The 21,470-nt window shown below is 40.3% G+C and overlaps 1 protein-coding gene across 2 annotated transcripts in view; it reads left to right on the top strand.

Annotated features, from left to right (window-relative positions):
- Positions 1-1,605: 1,605 nt before the first annotated feature.
- The window catches only part of rab28 (RAB28, member RAS oncogene family), a 29,228-nt gene continuing 9,363 nt past the window's right edge, over positions 1,606-21,470 (top strand). For both annotated transcript variants that reach the window (XM_075481811.1, XM_075481810.1), the window contains exons 1-4: positions 1,606-2,038; positions 6,903-6,999; positions 9,827-9,915; positions 12,046-12,175. In XM_075481811.1, coding sequence (XP_075337926.1) covers positions 1,964-2,038; positions 6,903-6,999; positions 9,827-9,915; positions 12,046-12,175 — 391 coding nt within the window. In that variant the 5' untranslated portion in view covers positions 1,606-1,963. The remainder of the gene's footprint in view (positions 2,039-6,902; positions 7,000-9,826; positions 9,916-12,045; positions 12,176-21,470) is intronic.

Genomic DNA, 21,470 nt, shown 5'->3' with positions numbered 1-21,470 from the left:
TCAAATGAAATGCTCCACGCTGAACTAGTCAAATTCTTCTTTATTTACAAACGTGTCTCATTTGGACTTGAGCTTTCTGTCCTCTTGGGAAGCTGTCAGTCACACCCTTATGAGCATCTCAGCAAAGCTGCCACTTGCTTCATAGTGGCCCAGGTGCGGATTCCTCCTCATCCCACATTCACGGCCACATCCTCCCCACTGCTGTGAAAGAGCAGGCGTGAAAGACGTGGAACGTGATTCAACCTCTGGACTGTATGGAGCCCAGAAAAGCTTGGCGTAAAATATTAACCCAAGATACGTTTTCATGTTTGTTTGGAGATAAAGCGACATTTTAGAGACGACGCTTCAGCTGCAGATTAGATTGCGTCAAAAAAAAAGTTACTGTAAGTTAACTTCTGTATATCGTTGTTGTGTCCTAATCCTATTTTTTTTTACAGCGTTTAATGGCCTTTTACTGTTAACACAAAAGGTTATCCTTGCAATTCCTTGTGAATATGGTAAAAAGGTTTTAATGCGCAATGATTGAAATAGTGGAGGAATAAAGCTTTGCAACACAGAATCAGACTAATTCCAGTTGAATCCTGATTATGTCGGTGTTGATAATGATCAATATATATATATATATATATTTTAAATTGATTCTTAAATAATTTATTTAAAAAAATGCCAGAACAAGAATGATGTAGGCTATTTTGTTTAAGATTGGGGTAAAATTGACTATGAGTGAATGATCCTGCAGGATCATACAGGATCTAACGATGAGAAATTTCTCGAGACTGATTAGATTTTCATCTGTTAACTGACTATAGTGCACAAATGTGTCTAGCAGCATGCTAATTTACAGACAAAAACATCAACCTGTGGACAGTTAACTTCAGAGAACTTAAATTCTTTAAAATTTTCATTTGTGTGCTGGCTCTTTTCAGACTTGAACAGCTGATTTTTGATTGTTTAGGCCTATAAGATTATTTTTAGGTGAAGCAATACAAAGCCATCATAATCAGCACCCCAAAGAATTGCCTTTCACACTTTGACAAATGGTTTGGGGATCAAATAGGATAAATTCAAGACATAGATATTCAAGATTTGACTAATTTGCTTCCAGGTTATGTCTAATACTTGTTGTACTTAACAGAAACCAATAAAACAAAACTTGTGATAATAGTTTTGTATCTGGTAGAAATATATAAGTGAGGTTTCCAGGTAATGCCCGATGAATAAAAGGACACAGTAAAAACACACCATTCAATTTCTAAGTAAGTGGGGAATGAATAATGTCAGTAAAATGTAAGTATGAATGGTTAAAAATACTGGTGGAGCTGTTGTCAGGGCGTATATTACTGGATTATTACAATTGATGTGTTTAATGTTTACGGTATATAATTAAATCATATTTCATAAACCATACAATACAATAGTGTCAAAATGAAACAAATGATTAGAAAATGGAAATTAAAAAAGTAGATTACTCAAAAGTGAACCTCGGCATAGTGTTACGAGAGTTAACATTTGCACTTTCTCATCTGTTTTTATTCTTTTTAGGTTTTTACTTCTGCACTTTGACCCATGTTACCATGGTAACTACAGCGCGTCAGACACAGGACTCAACCACGTACACGCCGGGGATTCGGTTTCCGCTCCTAATCACTTCCCGTGAACACAAAGCCCTTGGTGAAGATACTGAAAATATTTACACTAAAGTGCCAGGTCGCAGCCGCCAGCTTGTCTCTCATATAGCCGTTATCCTCGCTGCAACAGAAAAACCGTCCGGGGCAGCAACGCGAGTGGATCATGCCGAGTCGTTTTGCTGTAGACAGTTAGTGGACTCAAAATGGCGTCTGCTCGCCCACTCAACACTGCTTTAATCCATCTGTGATTTACCACCATATCTGGACTCAGCAACCTGTGGCTGGTTTGTGGCGTTTGGATTTCGAACACTGATATAGTCGGAGCAGTTAGCGTCATGTCGGACTCGGAGGAGGACAGCCAGGACAAGCAGCTGAAAATTGTGGTGATTGGAGACGGCGCGTGTGGGAAGGTGAAACTGTCGCAGACACATAAAACTTACACACATGCTGCATAACAGAAGGAAACAGAGTTTCGAGTGTCTTATTTGCACGTAAATAGAGTGTTTTTGTCAGTTACACGACGGGTTAATCTTCAGTGTCCAGATCGTGCTCCTGCTGACGCTGCACAGTTCTCCTGGTCACCATGGCGACCGACGCTAATGTAGCTAAGTTGGCTATTAGCTAAAACAACACGGCTAGCAATCACAGCAACAAAACAGGGAAATGAACGCCTGAGTTTTTATTTGGGAGAAAAGCATGGTCAGTTAAACACTTCCGTTATCGCTTAGCTTCTAAGCCACTGCGTAACTGGTTTTCTTTGCTTTGTACTGCAGACGTTTGAAGGAAAAATCCTCACTTATATAAGATCAATTCTACCCTCTTTCCAAAACATAAAGTAAGCAGAGAGGAGCATCCATGTACTGCTGTGCACTTCTATCAATTTGTTTTTATTGACTTTTATTAAGTCGCTTATCAATCTGTCAATCATGTAACTAATCAGTGAAGAAAATTCAAGATTCAAGGTGACATCTTCATATATGTATGTTTGACCTGCAGACAGAAAAAACAATTATATTCATAGTCATTCACAGAATGTCTGTAAAAAGAGAGACACTGTCCGTCTTTATTGCTCACTTGAACGGTAAAACATGTGAAGTAGCCTAATACTAATCTTAATTTCAGCTGGCTTGGCAGAAAAAGGATGGCAGTATTTTAACATTACTAAATGCCACATTGCAGAGGTTTTTGGCTAATTTTAACTAACTTTGCCCATTATTGTGATTTTTAGCTAACTTTTCTGTCAAATTGACCAGAAAATAATAATTAGTGTAATTAAATGCTTAAATGCTCTTTACAGATGGTATGAAATATGTGCCTGTTCCTCAATAGGTTGCGTAGTTGTTTCATGCCACATTCAAGAAGACTTGCTGAGATAAACGTCTCTAAGAGAGAAGTTGAGAAGATTACAGTTGAGATGCTGCAGCTCATTTGATATTAGGGCAGTTTGCAGTAAGAAATGAACATGTAGAGATGCTAACGACTGGCAGCTAACTTTGTATTAGACCTTTTATTGTATAATCTAACCATTAATCCAGCTGAGTAACTTTGCATAACTGCTTGATAACTGCTAAACTAGTATACATGACACTATTAATTTTTAGCTTGAATAACTGAAGCGGTTACATTCAGTGATGACCATGATTTCTCACGAGAAGCCAAAGCTACCGATACATCCTTTTAAAACTTGTGCTATGTAATCAAATTGTATGCTCTTTATTCTTTGACGAGATGTAGACTTACAAGATGAATATTTTTTAAAAGGCAACACTAAAACTCTCTATATTCAAAACATCATGACCAATATGAGACAATCGGCAAACTAAAATGTGTGCTTCCCCCCCCAAAAGTAATTCAGCTGTGTTGACTGTAGAAAATAGTAACTTTGGAAAAACAGCAGTTTATCAGCTTCGAGTCACTACTGGAAATCCAGCTGCTGTTTATTACAGAGTTGATCGACAAATTTAGTTTGGAATTTATCTCAAAGACAGCATAATGGTTTTAAATCTGACACAAATCCTTTATTCTAAACCTATTCGGTCTATCCAGCCATTAATCCACGTAGCATTTATAATTGAGCATATGTAGGCTATGCACCTGCCGTGATGTGTTTATTATGACCGACATCATCTGCTTGTGCTGTGAGGAAACTGTTGCCTTAAATTTATTGGTTAGAAATCCATGCAGGCTTAAGGTCTTGACTGCTCAAATTAAACATACATTGAGTAGAACACAAAAGTCACACGTCTCACTAAATGGAATTATATATATTTCTTTTCCCCCTACAGTTGTGTTACACTTAAAGCATGCAGTACAATGCAAAGTATGACAGTTGATAAAGGTTACAGTTTGCCCAGTCTGGCTCTTGCAGCTGGTGATTGTTTTCCGTCAGTGAATCTCCTGGCAAAAGGACCCCATGTGTGTTCGGCTCCAGAGGGCGGCCCCTTTTAAGAAAATTGCATCTGGTTTGCACATGTGAAAAATGATGCTGTTTTGTCAATTAATAACATACAATACCACCTGGAAGAGAGTTACAGACTCTTGAATGTCTTAGTTGTGAACAAATGTTTTCTTTTTCAGTATGTTGTGTCTCTTGCTAAATCTCCACAAGCTTTTACCACCATTGTTATTTCCTGTTCACTTTCAAAACTACTAAAATTAGTCTAACTAAAGCCCAACATACATCAACATCAAGGGAATTTTCTGAGTCACACCAACAATCATTTGCAGTAAAGCAAGGAGGTTGTTATGACAACTCAGCCAGGTTTCTTCTTCACTGCATCTTGAATCCCTGAATGAATATGATTGTAAGACAGGGATGTCAAGTACTTTTCAGCTACACATCCCCTTTCGAAACCAATCTCCTTCCTCTGGGAGAACGAAAATGAATGTACCTGAAATGGCGAGACCCAATGAGAAAAATGAATGTTCTCTTTCTGGAAAGTCGACATTTTCTTTTGGGAGGTGGGGTGTTTGTGTGTGTGTGTGTGTGTGTGTTCGGAGGACACACATAACTCAGTTCCCTGTAGATACGCTACATTAATAACCCTTCTCACACAGCTGCCAGGTGTCAGCTCGTCACTGTCTGAATGACTTACCTGCTTGTCTGTTTTTGGTGGAAAACAGGAGCCCTGCCCTCCATTTTGACTCGGCACCACTGACTGACATCTTGAATGCTGTTTCCCCCCCTTATTAATGTCAATTTGCTCAGCAAATTGCAATCGGATCAGTTTTTCTTGGACAGCTTTTTCAGTGGTATTTTAGCTTGCGGTTGGTTGTCCATTCAGAAATATATGGAGATGTGTGGAGGCTTGTCCACCTGAGCGAGATGTTTTTAAAATATGGAGTCTCACTTTTAGCCAGGCTCTTAAGACGCTGGGCTGAACTTACACACTAGTCTATTTTTCAGCCTGAGTTATGAGCCTCTCAGTTTTTCCTCAACATTTGCTTTTTTTGTGACCCACAGGCTAAAAAGGAGCTTTTAGGTGGAGTCCACGTGCATTAATGAAAACTAAATTCCAGTCGAAGTCCTTATCAGACAACATTTATGTCTGTCTTCACTGCTTAAGGACAATAAGAAGCCACTAAAAATTCACTGCCTCTTATGAGTTGCATCACATGGTCATAGTCAGCGTGCCATATTTTTTCCCCTCTCTCAAAGTTTCTTGTTTCAGTAGAACTTCCCCCATTTCCCGGCACTGGTATCATTGGTGACCCTGTGCTGTTCACTGTTGGAGTGTCAGGATTACGCCAGCTATTACATTCGCTGGTTAGTTCCAGTTGTACGGTGGAAAAAAAAAAAGAACTACCCTGAGGGAGGAGAGCCAAGCTACTGGAATGCCAAGACAAATGGCCGACGAGGCCAACGTGAGCATGTGGAATACATTTTTGCTGTCCAAGCTTGTTATTCCTGTGTTGTCAGTGATTGTTTGGGCTACTTAAATGGACGATTTTCTCCTTGTTGCGTCAGTCACCTTTGGTAATTTTTTAGTCACTCTTGAAGCTGTGACATGCTCCGCAGGCTGAGATTTAAATAACTAAATAACCCCCCCCCCCCTTCTTTTTCCAAGTCAGTAAATTAGTATCAGGATATTAAATTTACAAATAAACTGGAAAACTGAGAGTGTTAAGTTTTGTTCACTTCAAAAAGATTTGAGATATAGACCTGTTATATTAAACAACACTGTTATTTAATATAACTGTGTTATTTCTGTCATATTTAAGGCATCATTTGACTAAACCCCTCTGAGATTGAATGGAGGCAGACAAGGACGTGGGCTTAGTGGATCGAAAGACAGAATTTATTTTAAAAACCTTAAACCTGCAGTGACTGTCAAGCGCCACATTAAAATGCATTTACTGCCACACATGAACTCTGAGGGAATTCCATTGCTTCACTTCTCTCATGTGTTTATGTAAGCACACTGCTCTAAAGATAACTAATAGACATTCAGCACATCTTTTTTTCTCTCTTACCCTCATCCATCAAAATGAATTAAAGTTGGCACGTCAAGCCGAAACTATGAATTCCCACAGATTTCAGGAGAGACCCTAACTTGTCGCCCCGCTCCCCTCTCAAATACAAGAGTGACATTGATGGAGATTTTATAATTTGTGGCAATTATCAGGTCTGTAGTCTGGAGATGTGACGCATACTCGACACCTGTTTTTGTATTTCACGTAGATTTTCACTGTCACTCCTGTGGTCGAGCGCTGAAACACCAGACGAGGCAGTTTCAATTACAGCAGTGACCCTCTTGTCAATCATGGAGTTTTTGAAGGATTTGAATGATGAAACTAATGTTTTGCAGCACATACTTCAAGGGTACATTTCCTATTAATTATGGCCATGTGCTATTGTGGGAAAAAAAATCCCTGAGAATTGTTGTCATAAGATAAATTGAAGCCGAGTATTCTTGGAGATATTAGAAAATGAAATTATGTAAAAAGCTTTGTTTGGCATTTTGTCAGTGTGAATGGAATCAGTTCTTTTCTGCCTCTGCTCACCACCAAAATATCACCCTCTCAGGAAGTTCTTTAATATTCTGTATATTTTTTCTGGAAGGAGTTTTGCAGCATCTTGCATTTTGCACTGGGCCATGCTGTGATGTGTAGATGTTATATTAGACAAATAATATGCACTGAGCGAAGACTTTTCCTTTACCCTTTTTTAAAAACACTTAACCGCTGTAAATGGCATATTTTTAGCTCTGTTCATTGCCACAGAGATGTCTGGCACTCATTCTCCATGTCTCTCCTTTTGTCTCTCTGCTTCAGACATCACTCGCCACCAGGTTTGCACAGGAGGCCTTTGGGAAGCAGTACAAACAAACCATCGGCCTGGATTTCTTTCTGAAGAGAATAAGCCTTCCAGGTGAGACACCTTCATAATCTTTTGGGAGCGCTCGCATGTTCTGAGACACAGCACAGATGTGTGTTGCACAAGCACACAACAACACACTGCATACTTGTGAGTTCAGTGAAATGTTGAGGTTATGTAATCACAGAAAAATCACTTAGACAGACCGTCTGAACTGTTAGCATTTCTGTGTATGTAAACTTTATATTGTGGACTTTGTGTTTACCTAATATCTTTTGAATATTAACAGAAAAGTCGGCTGAAACTCAGAAAGGGGCTTGTTGTTCACCATCACTCTCTGTCGTGTTTTTATTTCTCATATTTTCTTGTCGTGCCATTTCCAGGCAGAGTTTATCCCTCAGGTTAACCCAGCAGCTGAATGTGTCTTTTCTGGTAGCTCCTTATTGTAGCGTGTCTGCCACTTCTCAGGCTTATTCAATCTGAAAGTTCTCTGCAGAGCACACAGCAATTTTTTTCGCCCCCTTTTTTTTTTTGGGACTCCACAAGGCCAATGGTCAGATTATGCCCAAAACAGGCAGGCCTTGCTCATAATTCTGTGGACACAGTACAGAGTAAATACATTAAAATTTCATATTCATATCGCTGATCCACATGTTCAGCTGGTCTTTGTCCTGCACTACATAAAACACTGATGTTGTTACTTGTTTATATGTAACCCACAGAAATATAGCCACACTATGTATCCATTTTACAGATATAAAATAAATATTTTCTGCACAATGCTATATTTAGACGAAAGTACTCCATTTTAACTTCCTACCATGTGAAATGGGGATTTTCGGCATTTTAAACGGCATTTTTCAAACTCTGCCAAAGCCTAAGCTCAAGAAATCTGCAAAGTGGCTCCATTCTTTCATTACTAATAAAACAACATTAAGCAAGGGCAAATTAAGTGCTAAAAGTAAAAGTTATGCTGATTTGTGAGCTGGCTGAAGGATTCTATTTTGATTTTGTGTCAGTTTCAGCTTATGAGACTTAGGAGAACTAAACCCCCAAAAATGTTGTGGTGGACTTCGGATGAAAAGAGCCAACCATAAGCACAGGCTTTGCTCAGCGTCTTAATATGAACCTGAACAAATGCTGTTAATCGTGTGACCTCTCTTTCCAGTAACTTTCCCTCCTGAAATAAGCGGCGATCTTTTCTGCGTTAAACTGTACACTTTGTTTAAATATAGAGCACATATGTCTGTGTCACTGGGGCAGCAACAAAGCTGGATTCAACACCCGAGTGGTTAAATGGGCCATTTTCTGGGGAATTGGGTGTTGATGAGCTGATGAAGAGGAGGGTGGCTCTGCAAGCTGGGTGGTCCCAAACTTCGTTAGGACCCCCACCCTGCCTTGCATTGGATAGGTTGTGTGGGTCTCTATGGGGCTGTAAGGGTCTTTGCAGCAGGAGGGAGAGTAGCCTATAGCCAGTGCTGGCCCCTCTCACCATGAAGGCCCAGCTTGTCAAACTTAATGTACATTTTCCAATGCAGGCAGAGGTGAGGCAAGGCCGACTGGCACACAACAGCCTCCTCTGTGTGTGCTTTTTATAACAATACCTCTTCCAGATGTCCCTGCCAAACCAGTGAGGTACAGGCAATGGATTGACTAGAGGTGAAATTTACGTGATAAATTTAGCCAAAGTCTGACTTTAGGAAGCTTTTTTGTACACAACAACATCAGGTCACCCTAAGAGGAAAATGATGTTGTCAATGTGTCGTATCAGGCCTTGTTATCAGTCTTACTGTTGGTCCATCTGTGTCACAATTGTGTTACTGCAGTGGATAAATATTCTGGCACTGTTGGGTCAGCCCAAATCTTTGAAACACAAATAAAGCTGGTGGCTGAGCACAGTGGATGGGTGGGGATGACTCTTTATGACACCAAGGAGCCATTATTCATTGAAATCTCCAGTGTAACTTTACATTGACGGTGTATAGTCTAGATGTAGTGACTGTGAACCTCAGCGTTTCCTCTTCTTGCTTTCAAAAGGGGACTCGTGAAGGGGTTGAGTCGTCCAGCCATGTCCACAGAGTACGCTCTGCTCCCCATCGCTGCTGGAGCTCAGCACAGGGCCTTCATCACACAGACAGAAACTCCCTGCTGTCTGCTCTTCCTTTTTATTTTTTGAGAGGGGGGTGGGCTTACCAACTCTTTCATTTTCCAAAGGAGGAAAACATTTATTTGCATTTTCATTTGTTTTTTGTGCCCTTTTTTCCTCTTCCTCCCTTTCATTGACTCTTCCTTTGTTTTTCCACAAAGATGAGGACAACAGTCTTGTTTTTCTGTTATTTTTCATTTAATTATTGCAATTATCCTTAACAGCACATAATTCTCTTCACTTTCCCTACTTGCCGGGACATGGCGCAATGCAAACTGCTCTTCCCGGGCTAATAAGAAGTAATTTTCTTCAGCGTGTTGAGAATGTTTAAATTAGAGGGTAAGCGCACGTATTAATCCCTTGATCTCTCGGCTGGATATTCTTGGATTTGAGCTATAGGTGATTTGCCAGTTCAAGAGCCCCTTAGCATGAAAGATTTATCGCTCATTTATTATTTCCTTCATTTGTATCAACTATCTTGACTTTTATTACTGACATCTCTAATCCAAAATACAAGCGCCAGTTAGAGCCGATCCACTATTTCCACAGGATTTTGTGCATCGTGAAAATAAAAACCCACATTTGTTTTGTTTAGATTTTTATCTTTCCAACTGTTAAGCAGACAAAAGCATTTCTAAGAAAGAAAAATGGAAACCTATATTAAAGCAATATGCCCACGTAATAGTTTACTTAGTACTGTCAGTTATTCTTTCTGTCTGTTTTCTCCACCTTTAGGTAATTTGAACGTGACCCTGCAGGTGTGGGACATCGGAGGCCAAACATTAGGGGGGAAAATGCTGGATAAATATGCATATGGAGCTCATGTAAGGACACACACATGCATGCATGCGAGTTCACACTCAGTTATCTGTTGCTACTTATTTCTTTCTGCCATGTAAGCGTACAGCGTGCTGCGTGGCTCTCTGTTTTTTGCTGCAGCTTCCACTCTCTTAACTTCAGGCTTTCAACATGAAACAAAAACAGAGAACTTCAGTAGAAAAAAAAGACTAACTGACTTCATCAACCACAGGAAGGAAAGGGAATCTAAAAATGTAAAAAACTGTAAAAATTGTAAATATATTGTAGTAAGAACAAGAAATATGAGTTTGAATTCTCTCATAATCATGTATTTGTGTTTCTGTTCATACTTGTTATTACAGCCTTTATTCAGAGTCTACCACTCCCCTTTTCTGTTGTCAGGTCACAACATAATAAATCAATGTTTAGATTCACTGTGAGTGAAGCACATTTTTGGAAATTTAAAAATCATTGGATTTCTCCCTTTTATGGAGTTCTTGAACTTAAATAGTTTGTTTCAAACTGAACAAATGACAATATTGATTTAAATATTATTTGATCAATCCCCAAATGGGAATTTATTTTCATTATATTATAAATATATATGGAATATTTAAGAATACTGCAAGTAATGAAATATTTAACAAAATTACTAGAGTTACTGGTACATTTGGACCAGAATTTGTGATCATTTTATGAATGAAAATTATAAAAAGTTTGGTTCATATGTGGAAAAAAATCTACTGCATTATTGCTTTACCCTCATATTTCTCGTGTCAGTTGGAAAACTTTACAATGTGTTGATTGAAAGGACAACTAAAGCTTGTGAGAACACTCGCTTATGAAGCCCGTATGAGGTCGAACAAATTGCGGCAGCATAAGTGTCCACAGGTAGCTGTGTGGCTAAAAATGAATCCCCGTCACCTCCTCTTGGTTGAGGAGGCCTACGTAAAATCGAACTCAACCGACAGAGCAACACATGATTAAATATATGGGCAAGAGAAGCTAAATCTGTCGCCGTTTACTTGCCTTATGAACTTACACTTTTGTCGTTTATCAACAGAAGCTAGAAAAACACGTTTGGTGGTAGTTCTTTTCCATTCCATGAATGTACTTGACCATGTTAAAGTGGCACTTTATTGGCATTTTCCAAAGCCTGTTTTAAGTTGCGCACTAACAGTAGGTTAATTAATCATACATGTGACCCTTCCTTTCCTCTTCTTTCTGTCATACATCACTGCCAAATTACGACACTTTGCTTAGGGAATCTTTTCGTCACTGTTGCATAAAACTTTAACACCTATTGTTTGACGCTGGGCGGCATGTAATCAATCATGGCTGTTCAGAGAGGCTCACAGTAATTGTCAGAGGCGTGAACTGTCGTCACCAACCTTGCATGTTGTGACAGTGCGTGTGTCTTAAACAAAAAGCAATGGAAACCTTTAAGTCATGTTGCATCATGCAGTAGAAGTGAAGACGTTTGCTTTGGCTCCTGTTCATTTCAAGTCTTGTACAGAATTGGTAAAATCTGGAGTGCTGATAGCAGATAGCTGAACTATGCGATTGTGATTTCACTTGATTTATGACAACAGTTGTTGTATCGGTTTACTTTTTGATTAATTTATGTGTTCATGTAAACAACTCCTTCTGACCTGAGTGTTTGCTCAGACAGGGCTCTGGAATTGTTTCATGACTGTTTCTGCAGGGTTAAGGATTACTGAGGGAGGAGAAAAACTGTCTCTAAGAAGAGGGGCTTCATTCATTAGCTCAGACAGTAGATAACCAAACTTGACCTCTGGTCTGCAGTGAATTTGGAGTATGGATGCAAAACTGGTAATTATTTATGTGCCAACTACTCTTTTAATTTTAAAAGGGATCCACATTATTACACAATGTATAACTGTACCAAAACTACCAATGTTTATCTGTGAGAGTGTGTCCCCATCAAGGTGATTCCGTCCCTGACCGTAAGAAGAGAACCAGTGCCACCTACTGTTCCCTCTCTAATTCATTATTACTCATTAATTCGAATCACGATGAGGTTTAAAACATGTTGTGTACACTCAAATGTTCATAGACAAATGTTTATGTTGGGTCCTCAAATTAGTGTCTGATAATATTATATTAACGTCTTCTCTGATGTTTTTCCAATGCAGGGCGTTCTCCTGGTATATGATATCACCAACTACCAGAGCTTTGAGAATCTAGAGGATTGGTTCAGCATGGTCAAGAAGACCAATGAGGAATCTGATATTCAGCCAGTGATATTCTTGGTCGGCAATAAAAGTGAGTATCATATAAAATATTCTTTTGTTTTGTAAAGTTTGTAAATAGTTTTCTTTCAGGCCCTATGAAGTAGCTGCGATTGAAATGTGATTACTTTATTATTTGCTGGATTGAGCATTTATGGGTGAATTTCATTTGAAGCATTTTTCATTTTGCGTGTGTGTGTTTGTATGTGGAGGAGTGAGTGTTTGATGGTAGCAGACATGTTTGTTAGGGCACCAGATAACTGATTGGTGTGATAAGAGAGTTTTAAAGCGATGGGAATGCTGATGTTTGTGAACTCTTGGGAGTGACTGACGATGATTTAATATCCCTGGGCCAACGGGCCCAGGTTACCGCTTATCTGCAGCCCTCTCCCTCCCAGTCAGAACCCGTCTGCCCCCCACCCCCCAGTCTGAGTCTGCTCTCCAATCCCACGTAGTTGGTTAAGGTAAGGATCTCGACGTTAACCAGACGACTGTCCTCCTATCAGCCCGCACCCATCCCCCATCTCCAAAATACAGACCAATAATGATGACTCTTTTTAAACATCCCCTTGACAGATGTGGAGTCATGGCTGCCGTTGTGTTATTGTAAAGTGAGGCGTCAGTGTGTATGTAATGGTGACTGTCCACCTTTCTTAGCGATGATGAACGGTCAACAGAATGGTGCCTGCACACAGGAAGCTCTCACTAATGTTACTCAACGGGGACCATAGGTCATGCTTTAATTCGGCTGTCTAGAGAGGATTCGCTTGTCTTCACATCCGTTGCATCTTCTAATGCTATGGCTTAAACTGCGGGCGCCTCTGTATTTAGGCTAGGTTTTGGGTGTGTGGGTCAGAGTGTGTGTACTGTAATATATAAGTAGTGTACATCCCGCTTTCAGGCTCCTCACCCCCGCAGCACTCGCATAGTCGCTCTCCCTCTAATGACTCTATTGCAGAGCATGTTCCATGTGTGTTTTTCCTGTTCCTACAGGCTGAAAAAAGAAAAACAAAGTCCCACACAGATTGTCCCTCAAGGAGCAATCAATTATGTTACAAGACTTTATGAATCCCTTAACCCTTTCATTGACTTCATTTTTCAGGGTGCTTGAAGTAATCGGCAGTGTATAGAGCTGGACCTATTCAGTCGCTGTAGAAAGTGAACAAATGAGGAAATATCTTAAACAGAAATACTGTGGGTGGCTGCACACTCTCTTCATTAGACTTAAAATTCCGTAATCAAACTGATAATCTTTTTTCCCCGCCATCTAAAACAACTCAAACCTCATCAACTTGTAGCATTTTCATGTGAATCCTTTACTCTGAATTTTTAAACTAGTTAACGTTTGCATCCGATGGTGTTTTTATTTTTTTTGGCGCTACATTTTCTCAGTCCAGCATCATCAGTCAGTAAGCTTACATGCACAGTTGAGGCGAGCTACGGTTACAGCCGGACTCCAGGACCACCATCCTTGTCCCAGTATACATGCACGGGAGCAAAATCAAAATTATTGCCTACAATTTATCTTGCAACTGCAATGCTGTGGGCTGTGAGAGTAAATGTTCAAGACATTCTTCCTTTTCTAACTTTCTATGTGGAAAATCAGCATACGTGTAAAGTATAGCTGAATTCATCTTAATGGACTGATTTACAGTCACAGTTTCTGACACATTTAGCTGTATGACAAAGGAAACAGAAAAATATGTGAATGAGAGCAGCTTTAATAGGAATTTGGCTGTATCCATATAAACTTACCCTTTACTGTTTTTACAAAAAGATGGAGCTTTGGAGCATGTGCAGAACAGCCGAGTGTATGCATACAGTAGTGATTTGAATCCTAATAGCATAATCTGCGTGAGTTAGTCCTGTTTTGAGAAGCTTGAATTTGGTTAGACAAACGTGTTTACTTGCGTTTTTATCTTATCTTATCTTGCACCGGTAGTGCACAGCCATCGATCAATAAATGCTTGTACAGTGGCTGCACAATATAGCATCAGCTGGAACAGCTCTAAGTTTGAGGTTTAAGTTGTTTAAGATGGCAGAAATTCACTCTTCTTCTGTTCCTGTTTTGAGCCACATTTAGCCTATGTCGCCAATCACAAATCCCCTCTGCAACTCCAAACTGAGCGCTCTGACCACTGTCTCCTGCAGATAAGTCACTGAACAAGACCCAATCCCACGTAAAAAAAACATGAAATATCTCTTTTAATAGATATTAGTTTCAAGAATCACTTTCTGGTTTTACTGTCTTGTCCAAATATGGTCACTTACGCCTCCAAAAAGAATAAGACATTGGGAGCCAGATTCTTACTTCACTCTGACAAACCAACGAGAAAGACCAAGTTGGCTATGTCCATCTTTTATGTACAGTCTATGCTTAAATAAAGTAAGTCAAGATTTCTAGCAATAAATGTCCACACCTACATTCTGTTTTACATTTCTGTCACTGCAGTATTGTAGCTGTTTTTCCCTCAAAGTAAAAGAATTTGGCACAAGTTGAGTGAATGAATACACAGCATTCTTTGGAGAGTGGAGTTTCGATCTTCAAATAGTTCCCATGATGTTGCACTGAGAGAAGTAACATGTTTGTGACAACCGAAATAGAAGTACAGACATAACAAGGAGCTTACAAAAACACTACAGATTTATGTCTCTGTGAGGTCTCGTCTTAAGGGAGATTGTGGTGTTTTACCACTCAGACATTTTTAGTGTTTCCATTGAGTTAAACTTAAGGGGAACGCTGGATTTAGAGGTCATACACTTACATGTATGTACCTAAGAGTTTTCTTGCAAGTGTTTTTGATTTGCTAAAAGAACTGTTAAATTATAATATTATGTCTTTAAAATATGGGGGGCACAGAAGCTAAATCCAAATATTACTCTGGTTTATTATCAGATATAGAGCCTGAATTTCCAGAGTTACTTTGTTCCCGCCTGCTAGTTTAATTCGAAGCATGTCTTCTTTAGTCAGTGTACGGTAATTGAGCCATTGGACCCTACGGGTTCATTAATGATGCTGTCCCCTCTTCTCCCTCCTCTCCTTGGCCTGCCTGCCCTCCTGTGCCATGTCATTGCTGGGGAACAGCCTTTCCTTTCTTTGGCTTAGCATGGCTGGCTGGAGTTAAGTGTGCTTGTTAAGCACCAGTATGCTGTACACATTTGCCCTCTTCACTGCTGCCTGAAACCTTGTGTTGAATAATGGCACAACTTGTAACAATTCAGAGAGAAAGCCAATGAAATGTTTTATTGAGGGCACATATGTGTGCACACAATTATTTATGCAGTTGCAGGCACATATGCACTTTCTCACATAGAAACATGCACTTAGGTAAAATGACACACTTTTGAAGTTTCTGGAAACACATGGGTAATGGAAGAATGCTAAGCTCTTGGTCTGTCTAAACATACTACAACTGTGCTTACAGTGCAGCTTCATGTAATACCTTATGGCACACAAGAACCTCTCAAGAGAAATGTTGGCCAGTTGTGCAGTCATTCCCTTGACTACTTGAGTTGCATTTTTAGTGGAGTAAAAAGCACGGTGTGTTTTGAAATGGCTCCAAATGATAAATTCTGTTGCTCTTTGCTTCAGCAACATTTGGCCTGTTGATGACTATTTGCCTTATCTCTGAAACCTTTTTTAAGTCCTGTGGCATACATGTTATGCCAACAACTGTCGTTGTTTTAAAATGGTTTATGTGACCGTTCAAAATCAGCGCATGTCTCTTTTTTAGACATTAAGCCTGTGCGGTTTATCAAACCAATTTGTTTTCATTTAGTTGCGATGGCAGGACTCCTGCTCACTTTCAGCCCACCACCCTTCCCACTGCCAGTGCTCTTTCCCTCAGGAACTCGAGAGCATTCATCACTGGCTTGTACAGCCCTTATTTGGGTGACTTAAATGGGTTCAGTTCTCTTAACCCCTCCTCATCACTCATGGGTTTCTGCTCAGTGGTTCTACCTCTATCACTGGTGATCCACTCAGGCCTGCCATGGGAAACGTTCTCTTCTTCACTGAGATAAGGTCTCTGCAGAGACCTTGTACACTCATTTATGGCTTACCTGCCTTCTTTCTTCGCTAAGCCCATATCATTGGCCATCTCTCAAACATACTTGTGCATGTATTTTCATCTTGTGCAAACACAGACTCTTTCAATCACACACTTAAACCTACTCTTTGTACTTTTCTCTCACACGTGTAGACTAACACCTCTGCTGTTGCTGCCTTTGCTTACAGTAATGGCTTTTCATTGGCTCTGTGTCCCTGTTGTGTTAAACAACATGCCTGTGTTTGCTTTCTACATGCTAGGGCAGATCTTGCTGCATACTGTTACCTGTTGCATTTCTCTCTCCCCAGATTTCCATCCAGCCATGTGAAAGTTCAAGTGAAACATGGATATCCCCTAACTCTAGAATTCTCATGAAGCATGCCCTTGCCCAACAACATTGTTAGTCTTGAGTTGTTTGCCCTCTTGGCTTTGGGTTGGGTGGAGTTGAAGGCTCCCCCTCCTCATCTCTCTCAGCCCTGTCACCTCTCTGCCCCTGTAAAGCTGCCACAGTTCCTGTCTGTTCAGTGTAGGCCTGCACATTTCTTAATAGAGAGATGCTCAGAAGTCCAGGAGTGCAGAGGAGCTCAATGCACTTCTGTTTTTGGTTTAGCTCAAAAATGTTTTTCCTGGCTCAACTCACTCGTACTTAGGTCCTCTTACAACAAACTAAAAGGTCCTAATTGCCCCCAAGGGAAAGGTTTAGCCACAATAGACATGTGGTGGGACAAAAGCCCAGTACTCTTACCGGGCACCCTCACCCCTCCCCAGATAGGAGGGATGAACACGTCAGCAGTGTCTGTTTTGCAGTGTGGGTAGCACGACCACAAGTTAAACGCTGTAAAACATTATATATACAGTATATAGACCCAGTAAGGCATGGTGTATGGTTGGGTAGAGACCTGGAATGTTTACAGTTTACAGCAAATCCAATCTTTCCTGTTTCTCTTCACATTTTATTTAAGGTAAAGGGTCAGACAAGACTATCTGATTGTCTCAGTAACCGCACTAACTGTAGCCTTCTGTCTGTCTTTAAGCCCCAAAAAAAGAAGATAGGAAATGGATATTCAAGTTACAAGATGAAGAGAGATGAGCGAAGAAATACAGCTGTATTGCACCGTGCCGATAAGTCAGTGAAAATCCCAACTGCAGGGATCTGCATTCATATTTGATTTAGAAAATCTTTGGAGTCTTTATTTTTCTGTTCTGGTGACCTTTCCCTCATAATGCAGAGCACGTCTTGCTAAATAAAATAAATGCTAATACTAAGATTGAATTGTAACAACTTTTGACCCAGCTCTGGTCTCTGCACTCATCTCTCTTGATTCTCTTGCCTGTTGAAACATGGAAAGTCCTCATTCATTTTAGCCATCCATAAAGCAAATATTGTTGCACATGCAGTAGATGATCAGTCTTCGAATACCTTCTTGTGTGGTAAGTCATGGGCCATTTGAGTTGCACAGCACAGCTTAGCCACCTGACCCGAGCGCAGCCTGGAACCCTCATCACACTCAGGCTATACTTTATTTCTTCGCTGCTCCACAACATTGATATGGAGGAATTCCTGGAAGGGGCCTTGCTGACACAGGATTGGGTAAATAACTGATTGATGTAGATCCACAGGCATATATTATAAATGTATGTGAAATATCAACAGAGTTTTTCCCTATTTTTTGTTTTGCTATATCTACTTTTTATGGTGTGAAATATTGCATCACATCTCTGCACTGTGATTCTTCCTCAGATTTTAACTTGGAAGATGTTTGTTCAGGCAGTTGAGAGCTGAACTCTCTTTCCATGTTATGGTTCAGTGCTATGGCTTCTATCGCCCGTGTATGCAGCCCAGTCAAACGCATCATTTCAGATAGGAAGACTTTATAATTATGAATAGACTTATAGCAACGCGACACATACAATTATGAAGGCTCCCTCGTGCTTGGTATAATTATTATAGTTACGCAGCCGGCTCACAGAGGCAAGTATTACTGCTCTCCCATAAAAGTCCACTTAGTTTAACAGCAACAGGAGAGCGTAGAGGACATGGCCAGTGAAACCCCGGGCAGCGTCTTGTGCGGTCGGCTCAGAACTGGGCCTTTTGTTCACTTTTCATGAGTCCTGAGAGCCCGTTAACCCAGCCTGCAAGGCCCGCGGCCCCATGTTTTACTATGCCAGTGACAGCCCGGCACTCCAGCTCGCTCCCTGCCTGCAGAGCTACTGCTGGACACTCTCTCTTTTACATTCCCTGACCGAGGAGGAAGACCACATTGTTTTACTAGCCGCTGTGGAGTATCTGATTATGTTTTAAAGTGTGAATGCGCGCGTGTGTGTGTGTGAATGTGTTCGTCTGCACTCGTGTTTGTGTCTGCACATCGTTTCATGAGGAACGATCAAATGACAAGATGAGCTGTGATCAATGAGCTGTCGACAGAACACTTCTGACCTAGTGGAAAGCGAGTCCCCTGACGGTCCTGGCCCGTTTCAGGCCACCGGGGCAGGGGCGCCGCTGCACAAAGAGCGCTCTGTCTCTGTCAGGAACCCCCCTAGGACTCCTGCACGGGCCCTGTTCACCTCGACAACAACCAGCTAACTAACAGCACTTCATCTGTCTGTACGCACTCAGAAGAGTCAAGATAATATTATTAACTTACCTTCAAGCTTTAATTTGCTGATTATTATTTTAAATGTTTCTACCGCAGGTTTAGATTTGGCTATACAAAGCCCAAACTCCTATATATAAGCTGGATATTGTACAGCTACACAGATGCTCTAATTTTGTTTTCCAGTAAGGGGATGTTGAGGTATGACAACAAATTTTAGATTCAAGTATTTCTGCAGTAAAAGAAATGTTCCAGCCATTAGAAAAAAAAATCGTTGCCATCTATAAACAATATTTTCACTGTTAAGGTCTAATGAAATGCAGTTATTTGAGTTGTGAATAACGGCTCACTGTCTGAGGAGGAAAAAATAACTATTTCAGAAAAAAATATTTATTGTTTGAATTATGCTGCATATTCTGTATTTAGTACAAATTCAAGATAATTATGCCCTTCATATTTCTTTTTAAGAGTTCTCTTCTAGTCATGTCAACCAGTTGGACTCAATCATTTAAATGGTTCACATAAAATTCACTACTCATTTTGTTTTATTAGCCACTTGTGCTGTGAAAGTTAAATCAACGTCTAATTGAATCAGACATCACACAGAATGATTTATTCTACTTTTACTGGACTTTTTACACTTCTAAGCATTTCCCTGTATCTTGTACCAGAAAATATATGGGTAAATAAAATGCCATTTGCAATTAATCTTACTTTCTCACTATCAGACTCGGAGATAAAGTACTTTGCTTCTTTTCCAGACTCCCGCAGTTTAATATGAAAATAGATGTTTCAAACCATAAGTCTCCATCTACTCACTGTTATGTTTTGTGGCTTTTTTTTCAGATGTTGGAAGTTGGTGGTGAGAAAAAATGTGTTTTATGGCATTTGTGACTGAGTGCTTTATTGTAGTAAAGATTGTGGTAAAGATATTTGGAGGATTCTGTGAGCAGTGCTCCTGACTAATGCTCTTGTGATTATTGTTCTGCTGCACAGGTAGTTGTATTGCTTGTGCAACACACACATGATGAGGAGTATTGCATGCTCCGTGACGCCAAACTATTTAATTATGATTGTTTTGCAAATGTTGTAAGCAAGGAAAAACTTATATCATGTTGTAATTGCTGTAAAGATACAGATGTTGTACCTTTACATCTTTTTTTGTATCTTTAGTTGTTGATGTGCATGCTGATTTGCACTAACTTATTGTTACTGTGGAAACATCCAGGTACATGTGGCATTGATATCAACACAAAACAGTCATAATTACAGATAGGTAGGGGTACTTTTGCATCATGTCCTGCCTCCTGTTGGTTCTACTTAGGTGCCTCTGAGTAGTATTTCTTGTTTTGGGAACGTATCTTTAGCAAAAAATCCCCCGCTGCAAAGTGAATGTGAACAGCATTGTGGAGAAAGTATGGATTAAATTCTCCGTACATTCCCCAATGCTCACATGTGAAAATGTCTTTACAAGAACAGAATCTTACTTTTACCATTTGAAAGTTAAAGCAACAGTTGAGGCTTAATATTATGATCTTGTAATAGTAAGTGCCATTAAATGCCAGAGCTGAGAAGTTTTTAAAACTCAGTGGTGCCTGGAGAGTTGCATCGAGAATTGGCTCGGACAAGTCATTTCATTAGGAGCTGGATTGGATTTGATTGTCCTTGCCTTCACTGTAGTCTTAATAGAGTCATGGTCGTCATTTTGGGGAAACTGAGGCAAAACCGCTTAACAAGGTCTTTAAGGCATAGTGTGAGGTAATGTTGGAAGTGATAGGTTCTCCCCTGGGGTTGATTAGCTCAACCCTGTAACTTTCACTTAATGGGATATGACCCCATAGAGCCCCAAGTCTCTGACTGCTCACACACGACCGACCATTATTAGCACACACAAATACATAGACGCACACATAGTTCACACATTCCACCCACAGCGTCACACTCCCCAACGCACCAACTGCTGTTTAGTTTAAAACTAGACTGCCGGCAATTAACTGTGTTTTGTCAAGCTTATTCTCTGGCTGTTGCTCGCTGGATAAACTGTTCCAATTGGTCCCCAGCAGCAGACTGAGCAGAGCAGTAAGTACATGTCTCTGTTATCACAGCACACTTTTAAAAAGCCCTCTGAGGATTAAACAGTGCAGTGTAGGATTTCAGCTTGGCTAGCCAGTATGGACCCATTAACTTGTTTTGCCGTAGCATCACATTTCCGTCAACTCCTATATTCTAAGAATCCTTTATTAATGATGACACTGTCCACATTTGGCTCGTTACTTTTTCAGTGAGGCTGTTTACGCCTGGAGCTAGAATCCGCCCTCTGCGATCTGAAGTGGGCAGCCACAACAACAGGTGTAAAACACCCAGCTGAAACAAATTCATGAAGATCTCTCCTCGTTCTTCTTTTATATGCAGCCAAGACAACAAGCTTTGCTTGTGTTTTCTTCCATGAGATTATGCTTGATGCTTCAGGACCATTGCTCTGTTTATCACCGCCATGCATAACATACTCCATACTGCCACCCTCTGACGAGGTTCAAAAGCTTGGTTCATTCGCTAAAAAAACAGTAACTGGAAATGTGTCTGATTCGTTGCTGCTTTTTTTAGTCTTTTCGTTTGCAAGTTTAATTTCTTAAAACTTGCTGGAGAGGAACCCAGTTACTTTTGGCGTGGATATGGGGTCACCTTT

Source organism: Odontesthes bonariensis, chromosome 13 (assembly GCF_027942865.1).
Source record: "Odontesthes bonariensis isolate fOdoBon6 chromosome 13, fOdoBon6.hap1, whole genome shotgun sequence".
In the NCBI taxonomy this organism is placed as follows: Eukaryota; Metazoa; Chordata; class Actinopteri; order Atheriniformes; family Atherinopsidae; genus Odontesthes; species Odontesthes bonariensis.
Note: the sequence above shows the minus strand (reverse complement) of the source record. Positions and strands in the feature narration are given on the sequence as shown.